This window comes from Meles meles, chromosome 10, assembly GCF_922984935.1.
Source record: "Meles meles chromosome 10, mMelMel3.1 paternal haplotype, whole genome shotgun sequence".
Classification (NCBI taxonomy): Eukaryota; Metazoa; Chordata; class Mammalia; order Carnivora; family Mustelidae; genus Meles; species Meles meles.
In genome coordinates, this window is record NC_060075.1 from 74,041,933 (window position 1) to 74,067,202 (window position 25,270).

The following is a 25,270-nucleotide window of genomic DNA, read 5'->3' on the forward strand; positions in this document are numbered from 1 at the left end:
TATAGAGTTTTATCATTTTATGCCCTATGTACTTCAATATCTTTTAGTCCCTCTAAGTTAGCTGCATAACCTGAACTGAAAATAGGGAGATTCAGTAAAGATCTGCATGTGGAAGGGTGAGGGGTGCCAGGGTGGTTCAGTCAGTTAAGAGTCTGCCTTTGGCTCAGGTCATGATCCTGGATTCTTGGGACTGAGTCTCACATCAGGCTCCTTGCTCAGCAGGGAGTCTGCTTCTCCCTCCACCTGCAGTCCCCCTTGCTTATGCTCTCTCTCTCTTTGACAAATAAACAAAATCTTAAAAAAAAAAATTGTCCTCTATTAGAGTATCTAGATTTCTCTTAACATAACTCTTGCCTAAGAAAACTATTAAGTATTCAAAAATTCACAAAAGATGATAATTGGTTCCCTTCTATTCTTTCACTGGGCAAATCTTAGTCAAAAGAAAAGAAAACAAAAAAACAAAACAACTGTTGAACACCTATAATACAGTATCACAGAGCAAGAATACAGACACCTTGAAGTTGTTTATACGGATGGATAGCCTGGGGCATCTGGGTGACTCAGTCAGTTGAGTGTCCTATTCTTGATTTTGGTTCAGGTCATCATCTCAGGGTGGCGAGATCCAGCCCCGTGTCAGGTTTGGTGCTCAGTGCAGAGTCTGCTTGTCCTTCTCCCTTGCTCCTCCCCCCACTTGTGTTCACTCTCTCTATTTAACAAGTAAATATATATTTTTTTTAATTTATTTATTTGACAGAGAGAGAGATGGTAAGAGGGAATGCAGCCGGGGGAGTGGGAGAAGGAAAGGCAGGCTTCCCACTGAGCAGGGAGCCTGACATGGGTCTGGATCTCAGGACCCTGGGATCACGACCTGAGCAGAAGGCAGACACTTAATGACTGAGCAACCCAGGAACCCCAACAAACAAACAAATAAATAAAATCTTAAAAAAAAAAAAAAGATAGCTCTCCTAAAAACTTTATCTACTCATTTTCAAACCATCCCAGTATCTCCTGACTCTACCCTTACCATCAAAATCCATGAAGATATCATGAGAATAAAAAATAGAAAAGCCGGCCCACAGCACTGCTGCTTAATTTCTCTAAGCTGCCATCAAAAACAGAATGAGTCTCAAAGCACCTGAACCTGAATTAAGCCAGTTAAGCACTCTAGCTCTGAGATAAAATTCAAAGGCTATCTCTGGACATAAATCCAGGTAAGATTAGAGTTGCTGACAAGTATTTCTACTTTAGGTGAAAATTATGTGTTAAAATCTAAATTCCCAGGTAAGCTTCTAAGTGGCAAGCTGCCACTTGAAAACTACTTTCTGCTTTCCTCCTTTAAAATCTTCCTGCTGTTGACATTTTGTGAATAAGGAAATTGACCAAAATAGCAGAAAAGAGGCAAACTCAAATTAAAGTTCTTCATCTCAATTGAGCAAGCCATGCTACACCCTCATCAATGTAAAGATGGAAAAATGTAAAAATGCAAAAATGAGCACATCCCAAACATCACCCACCCCAATCCTAAGTATTTCAAACTCAAGCATCAGATACACAGAGGAATTATTTTACATGAATTATTATTAATAGCAAAAAGAAGCTATGGTGCTAGCTTTTGCTTCCACACATACAGAGCAGAAAAATGAGAAAAATAAGATGGAGAGGTGGGAATGAGAAGGCAAGAGAGGAGTAAATTACCAAAACTGACCCAAAGTTTAATTCCTCTTCTTACTACCAGGTCATTTATCTCCATTTAAAAATCACCGAGAAGTCAGATTTTATTAGGAAACCTTAAAATACTTTATTGAAGGTAAAATACAATGTCATTTTGTAATCTGTTCCTCTAGTCCTCAACAATTCTTGCAGCATTCCCTGATCTCCAGGGTAGTCAAATCTCTTGAGTTTGAAGACCCCGTGGGAAATCAAAACTGTAACGTGGAGGGAGATGGTTCCTGAGAGATGGCACAAACCAGCTCCTGAGTTCCACAAACAGGGTTACGGAGGCCCAGAGCTATGAGGTGGTGTTATAGAATGAAGCGCGTCCCCCAAAATTCACATGTTGAAGTCCTAACCCCAGGACATCAACATGTAACTGTACTTGACGACAGGGGGGTTTCAGAGGTAATTAGGTTAAACTGAGATCATTAGAGTGGGCTCTAATCCAATACGACTGGTGTCCTTACAAGAAAAGGAAAGTGGATGCAGGTACAGAGGGAAGATGATGGGAACACACAGGGAGAAGATGGCCACCCTTAAGCCAAGGAGAAAGGCTTAAAACAGATCCTTCCTTCATGGCCCTCTGAAGCAGGACCCGACACCCTGACCTCAGACTTCCAGCCTCCAGAACTATGACATGATAAATTTCTGTTATTTAAGCCATTCGGCCTGTGGTACTTTCTTTCAGGGGCCCTAGCAAAGTAATATAGGTGACTCGCCTCATGTTGTCTGGTAGGTGATGGAAAACAGAGCCAGGATCAAACCCAGCTCTCCAGACTCTAATATCCATGGGGCTTTCCATCTCACTACATTCCCTTCCAATTTAACTCCCTGTTTTTGCTCAAAGTCCTCTCCCACAAAATTCTTACATGTGTTCAGCTTGTTAAGGACCACACTAAATGCATACTGTTTGTGTTGAACTCTAGTGAGCTTTACTCCCACATTGCCAAGAAGACATTTTCGTATAGATGTATCACGAACTCAGAAAGTCCAAAACCCATATTCACTACTCTACAGTGTTAGCATGACACCATTTTGGAACCTAAGAAAGTCTGGGTACAAGATCTGATGCCTTGGACAAGTCATCTAACCTCTCTAAGCCTCAGTTCCATACTCCTAACACAGATTCTATAAACAGTATAAACTCTATACAAAAACCCTTTGAAGGGCTCATGTGAAGATTACAGTAGATAACTGCCCTTGTGAAACACAAAGTGTTAAAAACAACACAAATTATTTCTCTTTCTGGCACCATTTTTTTACTCATTCAAACTCAAAACCACTTATGTTTCCCTCTCAAATAATCTATAACCAGTAATCCACTATGCTCTAGCCTTTCTTTCCCCACAAATCATTTTTTGCCACTGCTTTCCAATAAATCCAGGTCCTCCTAATTTCAAATCTGGATGACTTTGAATGACTGATTTATCAGCTCCAGATTCTTCCTCATCTATATCTGTATCTATATATCTATATCTTATATCTATATCTATATCTATCTATCTATATATATATATATATTCTATATCTATATCCTCATCTGTATTATACCCTAATATCAGATTTATCTTCCTAATACACTCAGCTTAAAAGGCTTCAGCGGCTCCCAGACCCAGGGAACCAAGTCCCAGCCACAGAGGCCTGCATTCTATGACAAAACTGCCTCTCAGGGCCCATTCCCAAGCTTCTCTCTAGGCTTACCTTGTGCCCAACAGGTTTGCCTCATACCCAGGCAGTATGAACAGATCGACAACAACTTCAATTTGACCCTACTTGTTTGTCTCCTTGAACTTTCCACTGATGAGTCCAACTGTCACCACTGGATCCTCTAATACCATTATAAACTTTATCTGAACCTTGAACCAAGGCTAGCACGAACAGTAAGGGCAGGTTGGGAAACTGCAGTGTACACCCCACACATTAGGGAGCGTGCCTGCTGCCCAATTTCATGACCTCTTGCTTCTCTGTTGGCCCAACATCTCTTTGCCCCTTTCCTACTCCCCGGCACTCAGGGTCTACCAAAATCAAATTCAAGAGTGCTTCACCTTGCCTCCCTCCAGAGCTCGATGGGAACCACTGCTCCATCTCAGCCAGTGCTTTCCAATCCCATCAGACTGAGCACCCTCTTTGTATAACAGTATTTGTAAAGATGCCTTTATAAGAACATTTTCAGCTAAGCAGGAATGAAGGAAAACAGACGAAAGCGGTATGAACAGCAGAATGAGAGGTGAGAAAGTGAAAACAGAAAGGAAGCCTCTCAGAAACAAATGTAAAGTGTAATGCTAGTTGTGAGAAACAAATCAGACCAGTGACAGACTATATTTAATTCCACAATACCTTAACGATATTCTTGCAGTAAATCACTCACAGTTATTTTGTTGTGGACCAGCTATAGTTCCCTCAATGCAAAAAATAAACTGAAGCCTTATGTCGAGATAATTTGTACTTTTTAAAATGTAGCAAAGGAGTATAATGCTAAGTGAAATAAGTCAGTCAGAGAAAGACAAATACCATATGATTTCATCCGTATCTGAAATTTAAGGAAAAAAACAAAAAACAAGCAAAAAGCAGAAAAAGCCAAAAACCAGACTCTTACCTACAGAGAACAAATAGAGGGGAAGGAGGTGTGTAGGGGGACAGGTGAAATAGGTAAAGGGGATTAAGAGTACATTTATCATGATGAGCACTGAGTAATGTACAGAAGTGTTGAATCACTATACTGCACACCTGAAACTAACATAACACTATGTTAACTACATTGGCATTAAAATTTTTTAAAAAATGTAGTGGAAGGGCACCTGGGTGGCTCAGTGGGTTAAGCCTCTGCCTTCAGCTCAGGTCATGACCTCAGGGTCCTGGGACTGAGCCCCGCATCGGGCTCTCTGCTCATTGGGGAGCCTGCTTTCCCCTCTCTCTCTGCCTGCCTCTCTGCCTATTTGTGATCTCTTTCTCTCTGTCAAATAAATAAATAAAATCTTAAAAAAAAATGTAGTGGAGGAAAAACTATTAATACAAGTTCTAAAACTGGGGCGCCTGGGTGGCTCAGTGGGTTAAAGCCTCTGTCTTCGGCTCAGGTCATGATCCCAGGGTCCTGGGATCAAGCCCCGCATCGGGCTCTCTGCTAAGCAGGGAGTCTGCTTCCTTTCTTCTTCCTCTGCCTGCCTCTCTGTGTACCTGTGATCTCTGTCTTTCAAATAAATAAATAAAATTTTTTAAAAATTAAAATAAATAAATAAATAAAAGTTCTAAAACTGAACTGAAAATTTCCCACTAATAAAAAGATATTTTATTCTCTTGGGAGTAGAGAAGCTATGCAGAAATAAAGCAAAATATAAAGCAATTTTATTATATAAAAATTAAAAACATATGTAACAAACTATGTTGTAAAAGAAATTTTTAGAAAAATGACAGCATGAAAGAAAATATTAAAAGATAAATGATGCTAATATATAAAGAGTATCTCTAAATCAATAAGAATAACCAATAGAAAAAAATGGTGAAGGACAGGAGCAAAGAAATCAAGAAAGAAGAAATACAAATGACTAATAAGATAGGATGAGACCACTATTTATAAGGACTTTTCTTAAAAGACATGAATATAAAGTAATGTTTAATTAATGTGTACCTTAGAAACCCTACAAACACAATCAGGAATATAAAATTCCTCAGTCAGCTTTAGTCTCACCATCAATACACAGCAGGTTTCCCCCACACACACACCTGAGTATACAGCAGGATTGTCTTATTTTATTTAACATGACTTGATATGATTGCAAGAGATACTGATTTTTAAATTTCCGTCTACACTTTCCAATGAGATATAACCACATAATTTACAAACTCTGCATATGCAGAGGTGAGTAATATTTAAACAGCTACAGACATCAAGCAAACACAAAAGCAAAGATTACGAGAAAATGCCTACCTTCCCTGATAGCTGTAAAAGGTGTACCTTCTTCTTCTTGCAGCCTGATCACCTTCAGGGCTACCAACTTCCCATTTACTCTGGCAGAAACAAAAGAAAAGATGAGAAGTGAATCCGTGAAAATATGTTCCCGTTATGGCGCTAATTTCCTTACGATTTATATTTTATGCATTTTTGCACTGAAAATGTCAGTGACTCAATTATGCTGCCACAAGATTAATTTCAGTAAGGTTGGGAGTTTTATATCATCATCATAAATATTCACATTTTAAATAGTCCCATTTAAAACATTCACACTCGCCTTGTCTAAGATTTAACCAAAGTTTTCTATGATTCACTCTATGTTTCTTCCAGAATTAAACTAGTGCTTAACAAAATCACCATACTTGATCAATTATTCTCAGATTAATTAGAAATCAAGAAGTCAAAATAACTTTCTCCCTTAGTTTTTCCAAGAGCTCCTTCATTTCCCTGGTTAAAATGTCTTCATCTTCAGTCTTAAGCCGAGGTCATTCAATCCTCAAGTTCAGAAGCTTGACTCTCAGACTTCTACCCTCTTTCTATTCTTTCCTCCTCTTTCTCTATCACCCATTCCTCCCTTTCTCATTATTTCTCTTTTTTTTACCAAAGCCTCCTAAAATTACATTTGGTTTGAATGTGTCTTATGATACATACAGTATACCATCAAAATAAAAGTTATGAATGTTTTACTATTATAAGATTACACAAAACCTATCCAAGCAGATGGTTCTTCCAGATGCACTCTAAATGTGTACTGGCTCTAATTAAAAGTCAGATTGCACTCGGCAGATAACGTTTTTATCTAGTCAATTCTGTTAACAAATACATGACAATCTACATTGGTCTTCTAGGCAAATGCTCTTCTTTACCTTTACTAGGCCTAGCAGCATCCTTTGTTAATAAGAATAGATAAAACAAGCACACGTTGCAAATGTAAAAGGTACAAGACGGCGTTTGATGAACAGTAAGTCTCCCTGCTACATTCCTTCAGCGCCCAGCTCCCATCCTGTGAGGTCACTGGTTACCATTGTTCATATACACTTACCCGCCCCCCCACACACACGGTAGTATGCTAGACAGAGTATACTGTATATCGTTTTTACCTTAATAAATTTGGTGACTTCCTCCTAAATTCATAGAGAAAACTTTCCACTACTTTTGAAAGACCACAGGGAACTCCTTCGTATAAATATAGTATACTTCATTTAATCCCAGTCTTCCACTGATGGATACTTCGCACATTCCCAATTTTTTGCTACTACAACAGTGATGGCGATAAATATTTGTGGGCATGTAACTACATTCGTTTTAAAAAAAAAATCTGTTACGATAAGCTCCTAAAAGTGGTATTGCCAGATGAAAACGTATGTGCATATCTAAATTCTAATTCTGATGAATAGTGGGAAATTACCCTTCGTGGAGGTTGTACCAACTTATACTTCCTATACAGCGAATGTACGAGCTCCTGTAAGCTCCTTCACCTACACTATGTTATCAACCACTGACTCTGCCAATCTGATAGAGAAAAATGGTTTCTCACTGCAATTTTCTTTTTAAGATTTTATTTATTTGACACAGAGACTGCGAGAGCAGGAATACAAGCAGGGGGAGTGGGAGAGGGAGAAGCAGGCTTTCCAGCAAGCAGGGAGCCTAACACGGGGCGCAATCCCAGGACCCTGGGATCAGGGCCCTAGCCGAAGGCAGACAGAACGAAGGCAGACGCTCAGCGACAGAGCCACCCAGGCGCCCTTCTCATTGCAATTTAAATTGCAACCACAAATCTTCAGAGCTTATGGAACCAGCAAACAAGAATTCATGTGGTCCAGAGAATCCAGTGCCTGAGTCTGAAGTAAAGAATGAAAATGTCTCTTTTTTAAGAACTGCATCCAATTGGTCTGGTTTTGCTCAAAGACTGCCACAGACACAAAACCTAAAAGTCCAAGGAATTCAGCACAGCCCGACCATCCTAGTGGCATTCCTCATTGGATTAACTGCTGAAAGACTTTGTTGGTTACCCTAATGGGCTAAGGCCATCTGATTAAAAAGCTCCACAACCTGCCATCTTCTCAAGGTTAGGAGCTATTTTTCCTTGTTTTTCAGCTGGGATGACAGACCAACTGCTTTTCTGCCCTGCATCCCTTCTCTCCTCAGTACATTACCTTGATTTTTCCACTCCTGACTGTGCTCTAGGTACCCAGGTGCAGGCAAAAAATTGATAGGTACATGGAGTTCAACTGGAGACTGTACCTTGTGCTCTCACATTGTCCTTTTTGACTATGTGGGGCCTCTGGCAGGGCTTGAGGCTGGGATGCAGTCAGTGCTGACATCTGCAGATTTTTCTCAGCCCAGTTGAGCTCATCACTGGCTCCCCAGAGGAGGCAGTAACTGATTCCAGGAACTGCTTGGATCTTTCCCCACATTTACAGATATTTCCCCCTCACCCATAAAAAAATACACACAACCTTCTTCCCACAAAGCTTTTCTACTTCCCTTGAGATCATTAACTTATATGCACCATGAACTGAATTCTAGAATTCGGGGAATTCATGTTTTTGAAGGTCATATACTTAAAACACTCTCAAACCGTGAAGCATAATTCATTCCTCTCTAATACACTAAAGGAGAAAAACCTTCAAATGAACCAATACTTACTCTTTTCTTTTTAAATTTTAAAAAATATTTTATTTATTTGACAGAGAGAAATCACAACTAGGCAGAGAGGCAGGCAGAGAGAGAGGAGGAAGCAGGCTCCCTGCGGAGCAGAGAGCCCAATGTGGGGTTCGATCCCAGGACCCTGGGATCATGACCTGAGCTGAAGTCAGAGGCTTTAACCCACTGAGCCACCCAGGTGCCCCCCAATACTTACTCTTTAAATGCAACTAGAGGTAGAACACCTGTAAGTAATTTCATATACTAATATGCATTATTTTTGTGGTGAAAAATTCCTTTAACATATTTATTATGGTAATTACATAAAAAGTACAAAATCCAGATTAATGGAATTCTGATTCTAAAGCATCATTCTCCATGAGTTGAAATGCTAAGCATTAATTTCTTATAGTTATGATAATCACAATAGCTAAAAACACTGAATTTTTAAATTAATTTTTTTTATAAACATATAATGTATTTTTATCCCCAGGGGTACAGGTCTGTGAATCGCCAGGTTTACACACTTCACAGCACTCACCACAGCACATACCCTCCCCAATGTCCATAACCGGAACCCCCTCTCCCGACGCCCCTCCCCCCAGCAACCCTCTGTTTGTTTTGTGAGATTAACAGTCACTTATGGTTTGTCTCCCTCCCAATCCCATCTTAAAAACACTGAGTTTTATGTATTATATCACATAACACTAAAAATTTCCTTAAAATTTATACTAGACTATTAGCTCCAAAAGTGAAGGAACTCTTTCTGTTTTGTTAACTGCTATGTGCCCAGTGCCTAAAACTGCTTGGCACAGAGTAGGCTCTCAAAAACTTTTATTGAATAAATATTAATAATGTTAATATACTGATAATTCCTTTCTTGTACTGAAAAATAACTCAAGAAAAAAGTATAGGGGCGTCTGGGTGGCTCAGTCAGTAACCATCTGCCTTCAGCTCAGGTCACAATCCTGGGGCCCTGGGATCGAGCCCCGTATCAGGCTCTCTGCCCAGCGGAGAGCCAGCTTCTCCCTCTCCCTCAGCCTGCTACTCCCCAGCTAGTGCTCTCTCGCTTACACACGTGCTCTCTAATTAATAAATAACATCTTAAAAAAAAAGAATAAAGTACAGTAATTGTTGCTTTCAAAAGTTTCAGAAATCTCAAATTTTAATAAAGTTTTCAGTATCTTCTTCCATGTTTGGTTTAAGTATTTACTGTCCTTTTCCAAATTAAATGTGTAACCTCTTTGATTCTGACACATGAGGATATGGCAAGTTTTCATTTCCTTAAAGTTTAGAGTTGGTAGAATGCTGTGTTAATTAACCCTTTTGCACCCAACAGCCATGTTTCAAAACCCCATTATCCTTTAGTTATCTGTGTCTAGACCACGAATCAGTATCTTCCTCTTCTTCAACTACTTTAGTAGTCTTCCATTAAGAATCATATTATCAAATTGCTCTTTAACCTTAGAGTCCTTATGACTTTCTCTTTTTTTAATTAGTTTTTCTCCACATGTCTAGATACTTACCAACAACTGAACCCTTCAGTTCTAAAGCCTTAGGAAAAATGTTAACTCACTCACTCCACTTTTGGAAAAAATACCTTTGGGGAAAATAACATTACCAACTTTCTAATGTTCTACCTTTGATGCATATGTTTCTATGAACTTTAGCATAGACTGAAATACTTGAAATTCCAAGTTACTAACTCTAACAAAATGTCATTTTTTAAAGACCTCAAAAGAAGATATCTGTTATTCTATAAAAATAACACAGAGTAAAAGAAAAGCTGTTTATATCTAGTAACTACCTTGTATAGTTTAAACTATTTTATTAAAGATCCAAAACATATACTTCAAACATTGATTTAAGTTCTTTAGAATAATTACAAAATTCTAATTGATCAATAAATTAGAGCTGTTTACAGGAAAACACTGAAGATTCCTCTTTAAAAAGTCTCATTAATTAAATCAAAAGCTAATGAACAGAAGGCAATCAAGGCTTGATTGGCAGCGAAGACATTAATTCAGGTGATTAACACAGTAAAAAAAAGAAAACAACTTTTAATTGTGTCAATAATACCACAGAACATTCTATCAGAGGTATTGCCAGGTTTTACCCAGTTGTCCTAAGCTATTTAAGGAGCTGTTTTAATTTCGGAGAATCTTTACTATTCTCTAATTCTTCCAACAACTCACTCGGCCCAGCTGACTTCTGGCCCAGGGATGACTGAGTCATCCTTTAGTCCAGGGTCACACAGGAAGCGCTGTCAAAGGCAGGATGAGGAAGAGCCAGGGAAATGCCCAAGTACAGAGCAAACCAAACACAGAGACATGGGGACACTGGGTGTCCTGGCAGAGCCACGTTCAGACTAGCTCTCATCACAAATCCAAATCTCGACGCACTTCAGAAATGCTGTCCGCAGTTCTGTATGCCCTAAGTTTGTAAATAATAAAGTTCTCTTGCGAGAGTAAAATAAGAAGATGTAGGAGTTTTGAATAAGGAACACAGCCTACTCATTTCTTCATGTATTTGTTCATCCAACATTTGTGAAACCTATAAAGGAAAATACCCCATTTAGGGTAAAACTTCCAGGTTCAGAAGATGATGCATAGAAAGAATTTCCTTATAAGCAAAAATTCTCAAAGGAAAGCCCAAAGGTTCTCTATTCCATTACTTACTTCAAATTCATAGAATAATTTGGTACAATAAAACAAAATTACAAATATTATCTAGGTCATCTTTGAAAATAGTGTCCATGTGCTAACACCTTGAAGAAATTATGTCTAGAGGATACAAAGGAAATTAAGGCAATATACCTAAAAGAAACTTAATATACTCTGGAAAATTTAATATATTCTGCCTCTCTTCTATTATGATTTTGTCTCAAGAGAAACCGCTAGAAAATAATACCAAGTGCAGACAGATACAATGCTAGTTTCCTTACTGTATTTGTCTAGAAGCAACAGAAGGAAATGTAGATAAAACTGAGGAAGCGGCAACGGCAAACTAGAGTGTATCAAGGACAATATATTGGGCTGAATTCAAATTTTCAGCCCAATTTAAAATATTTTAAGGTACTATTAATAGTGTTTCTTTTATTAATAGGGACACTAGCTAAAGTGCTGACTTACTGTATAACATACATACCTCAAAAATTTTAAACTTACACTTGGTCCTGTTATCTCCATCTAAATTCAGTTTTTATTCAGGTATAAATGAGAACTCATCTCAATATTACTAAATCTCTGCAATTCTGCAATACCCTAAAAATGCTAATCACACTTCATGCTAATCTTTATCAATACAGAGAGACGTCGACTAATAAAATCCGAAGATTAAAAAGAGAATAGTATAATGGCTATTTATTAGAATGTGACTAACAATGCAAAAAGTCTGAGAATTTAATGCAATGAGAAGTCTGTTCAATGGACAATTATAACCTTTTATAAAAGAAACGATTGCTAATAAAGCATGATTCATCATTGCCAATGTTTCATCAAATGTACAAACTCATGATACTTCGAACAAAATTTAGAGTGACATATTATTGTTCATGGGAGAAAACAATAATTACATTTCAACAATTTTAAACCAGCCAACTCTGCACCTTTCCAAAAATAAAATCTGTCAACAAAGGATTTGAGAGTCATTACCTTGCAAGCAGAAGTGACCTCAATGATCATTTAGGCCCCCAAGCAAAAAGATCCTCACTGATTTGATTGTTTATCCTTGTCCTCTCACTCCCTGAACAAAGCAGCCCCTCAAAAGACTTGATGGAACTCAACCTCCCTGAATTATTCCAAATTTTTTGGTTCTTACGTTGAGCCAAAATTTGCATCCTATAACTTCCACTCTCTGATTCAAGTTCTGAATCCACAAAGACTAAACTAAATGCTCTTTTGTAAGATAGTTTGTCCCATAATTAAGTTTTAATATCCTGCCCCTCAATCAACAAATTGAGCGACAGTGATTCTGTGCCTGGGATAAAGGGCAAACAACAGAGACATGATCCTTGCATTTAGGTCTCACCAAGGAGACAGAAATAATGTGTCAAAGAGAAACAAGAAGTTCTCACGTGTCCAAGATGGAACAACTTAAGCATCACTACACTAGTATCTGTGATTGAAAGCTATCAAACACGTTTAATTCAATAAGTTTATAATGCAACAACAACAAAATAACCAACTCAGGAGTCACATTTGGAGGGTACTACAAAATGATACCATTAATATCAAAACCATTAAAGAGACTACAATTTCAGGAGTATGATTTATCCCTAATAAAATTCCAATTTGTCAGCAGCAGCCAGCCGCTCATGCCTCTCGCGTATGCTCCAAATTCCAATCCTGTTTTTGTTGGGCATTGACTACCCATTCTTCTCTGTGTCCTAATCTGAGGTAGGAATGAAAACACTGAACAGGATGAGGTCCAAGACAGCGCCGTTTGACACCACACTCTGACACCAACCCCATCCACCTTTCCGGGAACCTGCCTTCATCAATTGTCCTTTCTTTATCTCTCTCCTCATTTCTCTTTTTCACTTTCAACCTCTCCATTCCAGTCCTTCCTTTCTGTGGCTCCTCCTTCCTAGACCACAACACTGACCATCTACATCCATCCACCACTGGACTATACTAGAAAATCTGCACCTGGCACCTAATAAGGCCTCCTCTTACCTCTTACCACATAAGGAGGTACAATAAACCCGACGACTCTTAGGGATCCTTCATCAGCCTGTTATAAACCCACCACCAGCAACAGCATAGCACTCAACTGCCTATCACTCTCTTACCTATTAGAACACTAACAGGAACCCTTACCCACATTTGAAAAACAAATAAAAAAAATAGGGTTCTACTGGTCCACTAGCTTAACAATCTGATCAGAAAAAGGAATTAAGGTTAATTAGGGATGACATAATATTTATGATTGCCATTTTGTTTTCTAACTACTCAGAAATCATCTGCGTGATACTCTCCTAAAATGTTCTGCTGCAGAGAGGGAATGAGGAGGACATGCAGAGAGAAGTCTGGTTCACAGAATTCATCTTCCGTGACTAAGTGGACCTCTCAAGGCTGCTAGTACCTCGTCAGTTTTTCATCGTTCCTCAAGGATGATTGACAGTGATGGAACAATCTCAACTCTAATTTCTTTAAAATTCAGAGACACAATCATATTAAGTCTTAAATCAGAACTCCTTAGAGAACCATAGTACCCTCAAACTTCCCAAGACATCTGATAATTTGATTCATTCTTGTATTTGTTCTGTGTTTTGGTTCCAAAAGCTCATTTACCTTGGTAGCAGTGATGTAAGCAAAAGAGAGGGGAGTAATAGTACTCATTCTCTATCACTTTCCTACCCCAGTGACATCTTTTGTTGTTCTACTGCAAATCTTAACCTTTCCTGGGTTTCTGATGCTTCCTCTCCTTTCCTCACTGAGCTACACTGTACTATGGTTTTCTGGTCTGTGTTGGTTTGATTTTGAGAGACTTTTACCATCTGTCTTGATACACTAATCTTCCGGAATTTTAGGGCAATGGACCCTACACTTCTCTGCATCCTTCTGGAATACCTCCAGATACAAGGAACCATTTTTGGATAGAGCAAAAGTCACATACATAAAGCCTTTGAGGAGATAACCATCCAGAAAAGAAATAAGACAGTAACAAGCAACCAAAATCCAAGATGAACAAAGGTAAGTTGCTTTAAAACAAAACAAAACAAAACAAAAATTAAGAAAAGTAGTGGAAGAACTGTTCAATATCCAAAAAGAAAAAAAAAAAAACAAAAAAAAAAAAACAAAGAAACGCAAAGAACGGAAAAGATGCCCAGGACATCTATAGATATAAAGGTAGTTGGTTACAAATATTCCTGAAATTACTAGAGGGAGCATGTTTATGTAATGAGATGGGAGGGTTTCATTAAAAAATAAGTAAAATGTATTTTGAGTTTTTAGAAATTGATTTTTCATACATAGTAAGATTTGAAATTCACAGTCTTAAGTATTTCTACAAATTTTTCTCTATAACATACAATTTATGTCTCTAAACATACAACACCCAAATGTGCTCATACGCACTGAAACCTACCAACGAAGGGATGGTGTGAAGGTTAAGAAAAAAAGAAGTTGGACTTTTCCCTGTTTTTCCCTAGTCCTACTTTCAAGCACACTTGTCTGGGGAAGCATAATACTGCAGTCTTTGAAAAGGCAGCATTTTACATTTCTAGAGAAATCAAATTTTCTCTTTCTGAGGTCAAGTTGCCACTTCAAACAGATTTTATCTTCAGAAGCTTTTTTCCCATAGAAAATGCTTCAAAAAAGCAGAAATGAAATGGATCTACTTTCTGATGATAATATCATTTTTCCTTCTCTTGGATTATTTTTTTCTGGCTAATGCTTACATACTATATCTCATGCTATGTCTAAATATAAAAATCAAATCCACTCATTCATAACTTTTTTTTACAAAAAAGTCTAACTATGGCATCACAAGCAGAGTGAGCCATTAAATGAGCTGGGATTAAAGAATAGGATAAAGTCCTGATGTGCCACCTTAGAACATTTCAAGCTTCTCAGTGAAAGGTATGTTGAAAGCATGACGTTCCCATTTTTCTAACAAAGTCGGAAATGGTCCCTGTTCTCCAGTCAAGGCACACATGTTCAGCATGGTAAGAGAGAAGGCAGGCCTCGGCTCGCAGCATAAAAGCGTCCCCCCCAAAGTTAAATGAGATGCACCAAAAAGCACATCACTGATTCACCGCAAGGCTGTAAGGAATCCCCAAATACTCATTGCCAAGTAGCGTTAACCACAGAGATCTTGCATTTTGCATTCAAACGTAGCCATACAACATTAAGTGAAATTTGGAACAGAAGGATAAAATAATTAAAGCAGCCCTGGAGAGCCATTAAGGCAGGGGTATTCAGAGTTCAGACTATTTTCTACCTCTTCTGATAAAGACAGACAGACACACACACAAGCATGTGCACACACACACACCCATCCAGTTTATATTATAACCAGGATAGCAACCTGGTTATTGGCGGGGGGGGGGGGGGGGGGGGGTTGGTAGCAAGGGCCCATGGAGAACCAACAAAGATAATTATAAATACACAGTAGCTTGGTTAAAGGGAATAAGACTTCTATCAAGTCAAGAGGATTATGAGTGATTTTTATTTTCTTCATTAAATTGGATTACTGTCATAATTATAGAAAATGTGTCACTGTTAAATATCTTTGAAATGAAAATTTAAAACAATATCAAGCAAAGCCAAATTTATCTAGTCTGAATGAAGTCTTTTATGACAAAAAGGACTGGAGAACAATGCTTAGGCATCCTGAATTACTAAATCGAAAAGACTATTACTCTCCTAAAAATAAAAGTTGTACTACAATGGACTGCTGTAAAGGCAAGCGGGGTATCAAAGTAAAAAATGATTCAATTAAACAGAGTTGAAAACAATCCACCTACACATGGTGAAGCTCAGGCTTTGTATTGAATTCATGTTCTACTAATGAGCTGATTAGATAAGCACTTTATAAAAATTATCTAGAGTCGATATAATGAGATCTATGCTTAATATTACTTCCAAAACCTAGCAATGAGCCAGAGTACAAATAAACCTGATTTGGAATCAAATGGTCTTATATACAGACAGTAGGTTTAAATCAAAATAGGTGATAGGTGTCTTTAAGTCAAAAACAGCACTTGCACTGAATATCACTATTGTTAAAGCACCTAGAGCATGACAGGTCTTGGGCCTCGGATTTTATTTACAATGTCTCATTTAATCCCTGTAACAAATTTGTGTGACCAATACTCCTGTCATCTCCAATTTACAGAGAAACTGAGGCACAGTGCCAAATCATACAACCAGAAGAGGCAGTTTCAGAATTTTCAGGAGGTTGGACTTCAGAACCCATACTCAAATTCTCTGTGGGCTGCCAATAATTACAGTGTGAACTACAGAAGAAATGTACGTGAGCCACGTTCTCACGCTACTCCTACATTCAACAAAGGTGCTCTGCTTACATCAATATATATTTTTTTCAGACACTTGTGATCAAATTATTTACTATCAAACCAATGTCATTATTCTTTGTGCTTTCTAATAATTTTCTACAAACCTTAACGTAGATCAGTATATTTTAGAATGGCATTAGTAAGTCTTACCTTAATTGTAAAAGTAACACGTTTATGGCAAAATGGTTGGAAATACAGAAAAGAAATTGTATCAACAATAATCCCATTAATCAGAGGTAAATTTTTCAATGTGTGTGTAACTCCTAGACCTTTTTTTCTGTGTGTACCTTTTTTAAAAAATAGTATCCCACTTTTATATTTGGTCATTTACTTTTTTGTTGTGGTTTAATAATGTATCTTTTTACTAGATGAGCTGTTATAAAATCCAGGAAGCCTTGAGTTTAACTGAGCTCATACTTTCAAGGAAAATGGCCCCAGCACTTCTTTCTTTCATAAATTTCCATGACTTTCATTTTGGTTTATTAGTGAAAGCAACCCCATTAGTCAAATAAGAGAGACCTAACAGAGGAAGCAAGTATAGGCCTGACAGCCACATAGAGGCAGAACCTAGAAGGGGCCACTCAAGTACCTTGAGTTGGCCTGGCTGGAATTTAGTGTCATGGGACCACTCCACACCCAGTGATGGAAAGCAACCAATCACCTCCAGGATAGATACGCTAGAAGATTTTACTCAATAAACCTAGATACATGACCTTACATTTGGAAGAACTAAGACCCATGGCAATCGAATGTGCATTTGGGAAGAAAAACTTCCTATGTCCTGACTACAAATCTCTACTCCCAAGGGCCATCGGTTGAAGTCTCCTCAACACACTTAAAGAGTGTGGTCACAGCATCCCTAAACACTTCCCCCAATCATTACATAGTTAATGTTTATTAGCTGAGTAGCACTGCGATAAGTGCTGAAGAATACATAGATGTGTAAGAGTATGTGACATACATACAAATATAAGTTACACACATATGAGCAAGGAAAGGATGTAGAAAGCAAGGCAGTAACTGAATCATTAAAAAAAAGAATAAATTATTCTGACATCTGTTTAAATAGTAAAGCTTTATTCAAGACTATTCTAATAGGGGAGACAGAGACAGGGCTCAAGTACAAATACAAGAACAAGTCGGGATTTAGAGCCCATGGTTGATTCATGGATGGATGGAAAATTACTAAGAAGTGACATCAAGGGTAGGGGGAATTCCTGCTAACCTGATCTAAAGGGATTCTTGCTAAGAGCAGTCCAGAGCAACTAGATAGCAAGAGTGGAGAGATTTTCTCTAAATGGCAGGAATCTTGCTGAAACTAGGCTAGGATGGTCTGGCAAGGGGGTTGCTTAGTGGGGGATTGGATTGTGGCAGGTAAAGTCAAGAAAGAGGACTTAGAAGAGCATAACTGAAGCCTAATCAAGGACAGTGTCTTGTGAAAAGCCAGGAAAGTCTCACAGTATGAGTGTGACTTGAGTTGGACCTTAAGGACATGTGAAAAGGAGAAGTAAGCCACTTACACAGAGGGCTCTGCAAACAAAGACGCAGAAGGAGGTGGGGAGACACACTTAAAGTACAGAAAGTAAAAACTAGGGAATTGGTAGAACATAAACAGGGGACTCAAGAGGGATCTGGATGCCTCTAGCCAACCACAGGATTGATCCAGTAAAGTAACCAGACCTTTGATCTTGCTGGACATCAATATTTTTATTACCTGCTAATGCTTACTTTAGGGTAGAGCTCTGAATGAAGTAGAAGCTAACCTATTGACAGTGTTCATCTGAAGAAGTTAAATATACATTCCTAACTAATAAAAGTAAGTTAATTGAGCCTGCAAGACTAATAAACATACTTCATGGATTAAAACAGACTATAAAATTAATATATTATTTACAAATATAAATTAACATCAAAACACACTAAAAATTAGTAAATTTCCAGGATTTATACTGTATGTATAGTGTATATATAAAATATTATAAAGACAAAGAAAGCCAAATACACAATTTGTTAAGTCTACCTGTGCTACTTGCAGGCTTTCCAAGCAATAACATGTGACTTTATCACCATCAAACAAGACATTAGCATCCCTTTTCTAAATAGGAATCATTTTGCCAGGTTTAGGAACACTGACAAGGTCTTAAAAGGCTATTCAGTGATGTCAAGTCTCAGCCACCAAATCTAGCTTCCAATAAGAAATCTAGTTTCTGTTCAGTGAGACAACATAATTTAGCCAGTTTGAGGAGAAACCACGTTCCATGGCTTTGCCTTGTACTAAATGGCTTTGGTGGAGTCTGGCCTCAATAAGCACTGCACGCATGAATGAATGAAGTCAACCACTTCAAGCAAGGGCTAAACTAGCCAACAGCTACAGACAGGGCAGATCCATCAGCTCTCACTGATAGAATAATTTCTGTAACTGAGAAATCACAAAAGTCAGCTTTCCTAAATGTCTCTCCTTTGTGTGTGTTAATCTTCTCAGCCATTAACGAAAGCTTTCTGATGTGCTTTTCATTTAAGTTCAAAATGAGTGTTGGAGGATAAAGTCTCTGACTTCAGGGGCAACATACACTGAAAAGTAATTAGACATTTACTTAGTTTTCGCCTAAAGTGAGGAATGGATACAAATGTCATGACATTTCTTCCAACTGCAGCAGATGGGAAATCATTAGTAGTCACCCAGTTGAGGAATTCTCTCTCATGACAGCATCTTTTATACAAATCCTGGCCCAGAAAATAAATAAAACTTTAGCTAATAAATTATGCTATTATATACTAAGTAAAAAGAAAAAAAAGTAATATATCTGTAAATTAGGTAAGCTGAACACATGTATCTATATCTTTCTATGTCAAATACCTGCAAATGAAATACTTAGTCACTTTGTAATTATTTACCATTTTCCTCTAAGATTTATTTTATACATGTTCCTTGTTTAAAGATGGAATATAGTTATACACACACACATACATACTTGTGTCTATGCATGTATATATAACAATACATACAGCTATATATATATATAGTACCTATAGCTACATATATAATAGCAATATAAAACTTACTCTTAAAAATAAACACTACAAAATTAACGCCCTGTGTCCATGGTAGATAAACATCTTCATCTGGTTATAATACACAGGGGCACCTGGGTGGCTCAGTCTGTTAAGCATCTGCCTTCAGCTCAGGTCATGGTCCCAGGGTCCTGGGATCAAGCCCCGTGTCAGGCTCCCTGCTCAGTGGGGAGCCTGCTTCTCCCTCCTCCTCTGCCTGCCGCTCCCCCTGGTTGTGCTCTCTATCTTTCTGTCAAGTAAATTAAAAAAAAAATCTTAAAAAAAAAAAATAGAATCACCTTACTCTTTGTTTTTATTTTTTTCTTGGTTTTTAAATGCACAAATATTTAAAGAAAACACATCCCTTATTTTCTTCTTTTTACTGTGATCTTAAAATCCAGGCCACTACTTATTCAACCGGACTTAGCTTACGAATTTCAGAAAGTGAGAAAGCATGATTAATCATATGTCAGAGACGCATCCAATCCTTAATCTACAAAAACTCACTCATTTTGAATGACTACAGGGAAAGTATGACTGAATTATAAAGGATATTTGGGAAACCAGGGAGATATACTCATTTCAGATAGACAGAATGACTCCAACTCTGAAGCAGAAGAAGAACGTGACAGATGAGAAGCTGAGACACCCAAGGTTTCGGGGCAACCATGTTGCTACTCAAGAGGATAAATATACAGCCCACCAATTCAACCTGTCAACTCTGCTCTCTCCAACTTTCAAAGACAATCTCTACTAACTGCATTTTCTTTTTCATTTATATACCCACATGAATATATGTATATTTGTATATATGAATATAAAAATATTAATATGTCATATAAATATATGTAACACAAGGGGAAGTTTTTGAAAAGTAGAAAGAGAAATAGAACTTTGCAAACCGATCACTAAGTGGCTACTAGCACAGTCCCTAGGTAGAGATCTGGCCATGTCAGCTTCAAAAACCGCACATTCGGGATGAAGCTTCACCTCACCTAACCATATTTATTAGACAAAATAACCTTCAATACAGATATTCTCTTCTGCGCTTATTAATTAAAGAAGCCCTTTTAGTAACACATGGGTCAATGGTAAATTAGCTCAGGTCACACCAGTTCTCATAAAAGTGATTTAAAACTTAATCAAGTCATCTGAAAGTTGAAGTGAATAAATACATACAAACAACATAAATGTAGCTGTTTAGACACAAGTGACAAAAAGAACAAAGAAAAATGGGCCAGGAAATTTGGCAAGACTCAAAGGACACAACAGGTAGAATCATTTTATCCTCTTAATTCAATTTTGAGTGCTTAACTGCATTCACAGCCAGTGCTGGGAATAGACTTAGGGGGTGGGGCGGGGGGGGGGGTGGCTCAAGGGTGCTGAGTTTCTGATTTACTCAAAAACCTATTTGAAAGAATGATTTTGTTTAAGGTACTGCTCTTATTATAATATTAGTTCCTCCACTATTCATGAGAGGACAAAAGGATTGTAAACGTGCTGGCAGATCAGGAGTTCTGTGAGCCACAGGAGCTAAAGAAAAAGTAGTGAGAGGCATGGGTGCCACCGAATCTGGGCCCAACGTCCATACAGAGAAGGCGGCAATGAAATGGAAAACCTTTTCTGAAATACGTGTATCTAAAGGAAGGAAAAAGGGGGCAGTGCATGTTCTACTTCATGCAGTCCCTTCTAACCGGAAAGCCACAGATGACAGGGTGAAGTTGGGGGGGGGGGGGGTTATGCTGTCACTGTGGAGTTGCCTAGAACAGTAGAGAATGTGGGGGATACATGACTAACAAGAAATGACAGCGGAGGCACAGAGGGAAGATACCAGAATCATGGGAGAAACTGGCCATGTTCCCTAGAGTTAATCATTAATAAGAGGGGAGAGTAAGCACAGATTTTAGGATTTTTCAAAATGAAATGAGTAAGTAAATAAAAAAATGAGTAAGTAAATAAAAAATAAAATGAGTAAGTAAATAAAAATAAAAATAAGTAAGTAAAATAAAAGGAGATAAAAATTAAGAACTCAGCTGTACAGTTAGGCTGACTGGGTCTAGGTCCTGGCTCTGCCACTGAGCTATGTGACTGTGGCCAAGTTACTCAGACTTTATGGGCCTCAGTTTCTCCATCTGTAAAATGGGAGAAATCATCTTATTTCAAAACTTTTCCAGAATTCTTATAAGAAACAAAGAAAAAGTAATTAGCCAACATTCATTTAACATACACTATATTTGAGATGTTTGAAACACTCCAAATGCATTCATTCTCATAGATTCTTCACAGCTGTGTGAAATTAATTCTAATATTTGACCTATCTTCATAGGTGACAAAATGAAGTTTAACCCACTGCTCCATAATCTTAGCTTTATTTCATGATCCTAAATTACAAAAAAGAAAGGAAGGACTGTGGGGGGGTGGGGTGTGAGAGAGAGAAGGAGAAAAGATGCACAAGAACAGGTATCATCATTTAAAAACTACAACTAGTATCAATAAAGCAAAATGGGAAAGCAGAGAAACCCATGCACTACACAGAGTTCAATAAAGTATTTAAATTTTTAAAGAACACAAAGAAAAATAGAAGAGATATCTAAGAATAACACTCTTATAGATCTATGTCCTAAACGAGGTGAAACTGGCAACAAAAACAACTATTTCAGATCTATATTTTTTCTTTTTTTTTAAATTTTTAATAAACATATAATGTATTATTAGCCCCAGGGGTACAGGTCTGTGAATCGCCAGGTTTACACACTTCACAGCACTCACCATAGCACATACCCTCCCCAATGTCCATAACCCCACCACCCTCTCCCAATCCTCCTCCCCCCGGCCACCCTCAGTTCGTTTTGTGAGATTAAGAGTCTTTTATGGTTTGTCTCCCTCCCAATCCCATCTTGTTTCATTTATTCTTTTCCTACCCCCCCCCCCCGTCAAGCCCCCCTACGTCATATCTCCACTTCCTCATATCAGGGAGATCATCCGATAGTTGTCTTTCTCCAATTGACTTATTTCGCTAAGCATAATACCCTCTAGTTCCATCCATGTCATTGCAAATGGCAAGATTTCATTTCTTTTGATGGCTGCATAGTATTCCATTGTGTATATATACCACCTCTTCTTTATCCATTCATCTGTTGATGGACATTTAGGTTCTTTCCATAGTTTGGCTACTGTGGACATGGCTGCTATAAACATTTGGGTGCATGTGCCCCTTCGGATCACTGCGTTTGTATCTTTAGGGTAAATACCCAGTAGTGCAATTGCTGGGTCATAGGGTAGCTCTATTTTCAACTTTGAAGAACCTCCATGCTGTTTTCCAGAGTGGTTGCACCACCTTGCATTCCCACCAACAGTGTAGAAGGGATCCCCTTTCTCCGCATCCTCGCCAGCATCTGTCATTTCCTGACTTGTTAATTTTAGCCATTCTGACTGGTGTGAGGTGGTATCTCATTGTGGTTTTGATTTGTATTTCTCTGATGCCGAGTGTTGTGGAGCAGTTTTTCATGTGTCTGTTGGCCATCTGGATGTCTTCTTTGCAGAAATGTCTGTTCATGTCCTCTGCCCATTTCTTGATTGGATTATTTGTTCTTTGGGTGTTGAGTTTGCTAAGCTCTTTATAGATCTTGGATACAAGCCCTTTATCTGATATGTCCTTTGCAAATATCTTCTCCCATTCTGTCAGTTGTCTTTTGGTTTTGTTAACTGTTTCCTTTGCTGTGCAAAAGCTTTTGATCTTGATGAAATCCCAATAGTTCATTGTTGCCCTTGCTTCCCTTGCCTTTGGCGATGTTCCCAGGAAGAAGCTGCTGCAGCTGAGGTCAAAGAAGTTGCTGCCTGTGTTCTCCTCAAGGATTTTGATGGACTCCTTCCCTTCTCACATTGAGGTCCTTCATCCATTTTGAGTCTATTTTCATGTGTGGTGTAAGGAAATGGTCCAATTTCATTTTTCTACATGTGGCTGTCCAACTTTCCCAACACCATTTGTTGAACAGACTGTCTTTTTTCCATTGGACATTCTTTCCTGCTTTGTCAAAGATTAGTTGACCATAGAGTTGAGGGTCTATTTCTGGGCTCTCTATTCTGTTCTATGTATCTGTTTTTGTGCCAGTACCATACAGTCTTGATGATGACAGCCCAACTTTGGCTTTCTTTTTCAATATTCCTTCAGCTAGGGGCACCTGGGTGGCTCAGTGGGTTGGGCCTCTGCCTTCAGCTCGGGTCATGGTCTCGGGTTCCTGGAATTGAACCCTGTACCAGGCTCTCTGCTCAGCGGAGAGCCTGCTTGCCCTTCTCTCTCTGCCTTCTTTTGATCTCTCTCTCTGCCAAATAAATAAATAAAATCTTTTTTAAAAATGTTCCTTTGGCTATTCGAGGTCTTTTCTGGTTCCACATAAATTTTAGGATTATTTGTTCTATTTCTTTGAAAAAAATGGATGGGACTTTGATAGGGATTGCATTAAATGTGTAGATTGCTTTAGGTAGCATAGACATTTTCACAATATTTGTTCTTCCAATCCAGGAGAATGGAACATTTTTCCATTTCTTTATGTCATCCTCAATTTCTTTCATGAGTACTTTATAGTTTTCTGGGTAGAGATTCTTTGCCTCTTTGGTTAGGTTTATTCCTGGGTATCTTATGGTTTTGGGTGCAACTGTAAATGGGACTGACTCCTTAATTTCTCTTTCTTCTGTCTTGTTGTTGGTGTAAAGAAATGCAACTGATTTCTGTGCACTGATTTTATATCCTGACACTTTAATGAATTCCTTTACAAGTTCTAGCAGATTTGGAGTGGAGTCTTTTGGGATTTCCACATATAGTATCATATCATTGCAAAGAGTGATAGTTTCACTTCTTCTTTGCCAGTTTGGATGCCTTTAATTTCTTTTTGTTGTCTGATTGCTGAGGCTAGGACTTCTAGTACTATGTTGAATAGCAGAGGTGATAGTGGAAATCCCTGCCATGTTCCTGACCTTAGCGGAAAGGCTCTCAGTTTTTCTCCATTGAGAATGATATTTGTGGTGGGTTTTTCACAGATGGCTTTGATAATATTGAGGTATGTGCCCTCTATCCCTACACTTTGAAAGAGTTTTGATCAGGAAGGGATGCTGTACTTTGTCAAATGCTTTTTCAGCACCTATTGAGAGTATCATATGGTTCTTGTTCTTTCTTTTATTAATGTATTGTATCACACTAATTGATTTGCAGATGTTGAACCAACCTTGCAGACCTGGAATAAATCTCACTTGGTCGTGGTGAATAATCCTTTTAATGTACTGTTGGATCCAGTTGGCTAGTATTTTGATGAGAATTTTCGCATCTGTGTTCATCAAGGATAATGGTCTGTAATTCTCTTTTTTGATGGGATCCTTCTCTGCTTTTGGGATCAAGGTGATGCTGGCCTCATAAAATGAGTTTGGAAGTTTTCTTCCATTTCTATTTTTTGGAACAGTTTCAGGAGAATAGGAATTAATTCTTCTTTAAATGTTTAGTAGAATTCCCCTGGGAAGCCATCTGGCCCTGGGCTTTTGTTTGTTTGGAGATTTTTGATGACTGTTTCAATCTCCTTACTGGTTATGGGTCTGTTCAAGTTTTCTTTTTCTTCCTGGTTCAGTTTTGGTAGTTTATATGTCTCTAGGAATGGATCCATTTCTTCCAGATTGTCTAATTTGTTGGCACAGAGTTGCTCATAATATGTTCATATAATAGTTTGTACTTTTGGTGTTGGTTGCGATCTCGCCTCTTTCATTCATTTTGTCCAGATAAGAATATATGAAGGAGCAAATAAAATACTAAAAGGGTGGCAAAGACCCCAGGAAAATGTGCTTTAACCAAATCAGAAGAGACCCCAAATTGTGTGTGGGGTGGGGGGGAGAGGGAGAGAAAG

The 25,270-nt window shown here is 38.2% G+C and overlaps 1 protein-coding gene across 4 annotated transcripts in view; it reads right to left on the reverse strand.

Moving 5' to 3' along the window:
* The window catches only part of CDK14 (cyclin dependent kinase 14), a 723,342-nt gene that overhangs the window by 460,437 nt on the left and 237,635 nt on the right, over positions 1 to 25,270 (reverse strand). For all 4 annotated transcript variants that reach the window (XM_046020428.1, XM_046020430.1, XM_046020427.1 and 1 more), the window contains one exon: positions 5,639 to 5,718. In XM_046020428.1, the coding sequence (XP_045876384.1) occupies positions 5,639 to 5,718 (80 nt within the window). The remainder of the gene's footprint in view (positions 1 to 5,638; positions 5,719 to 25,270) is intronic.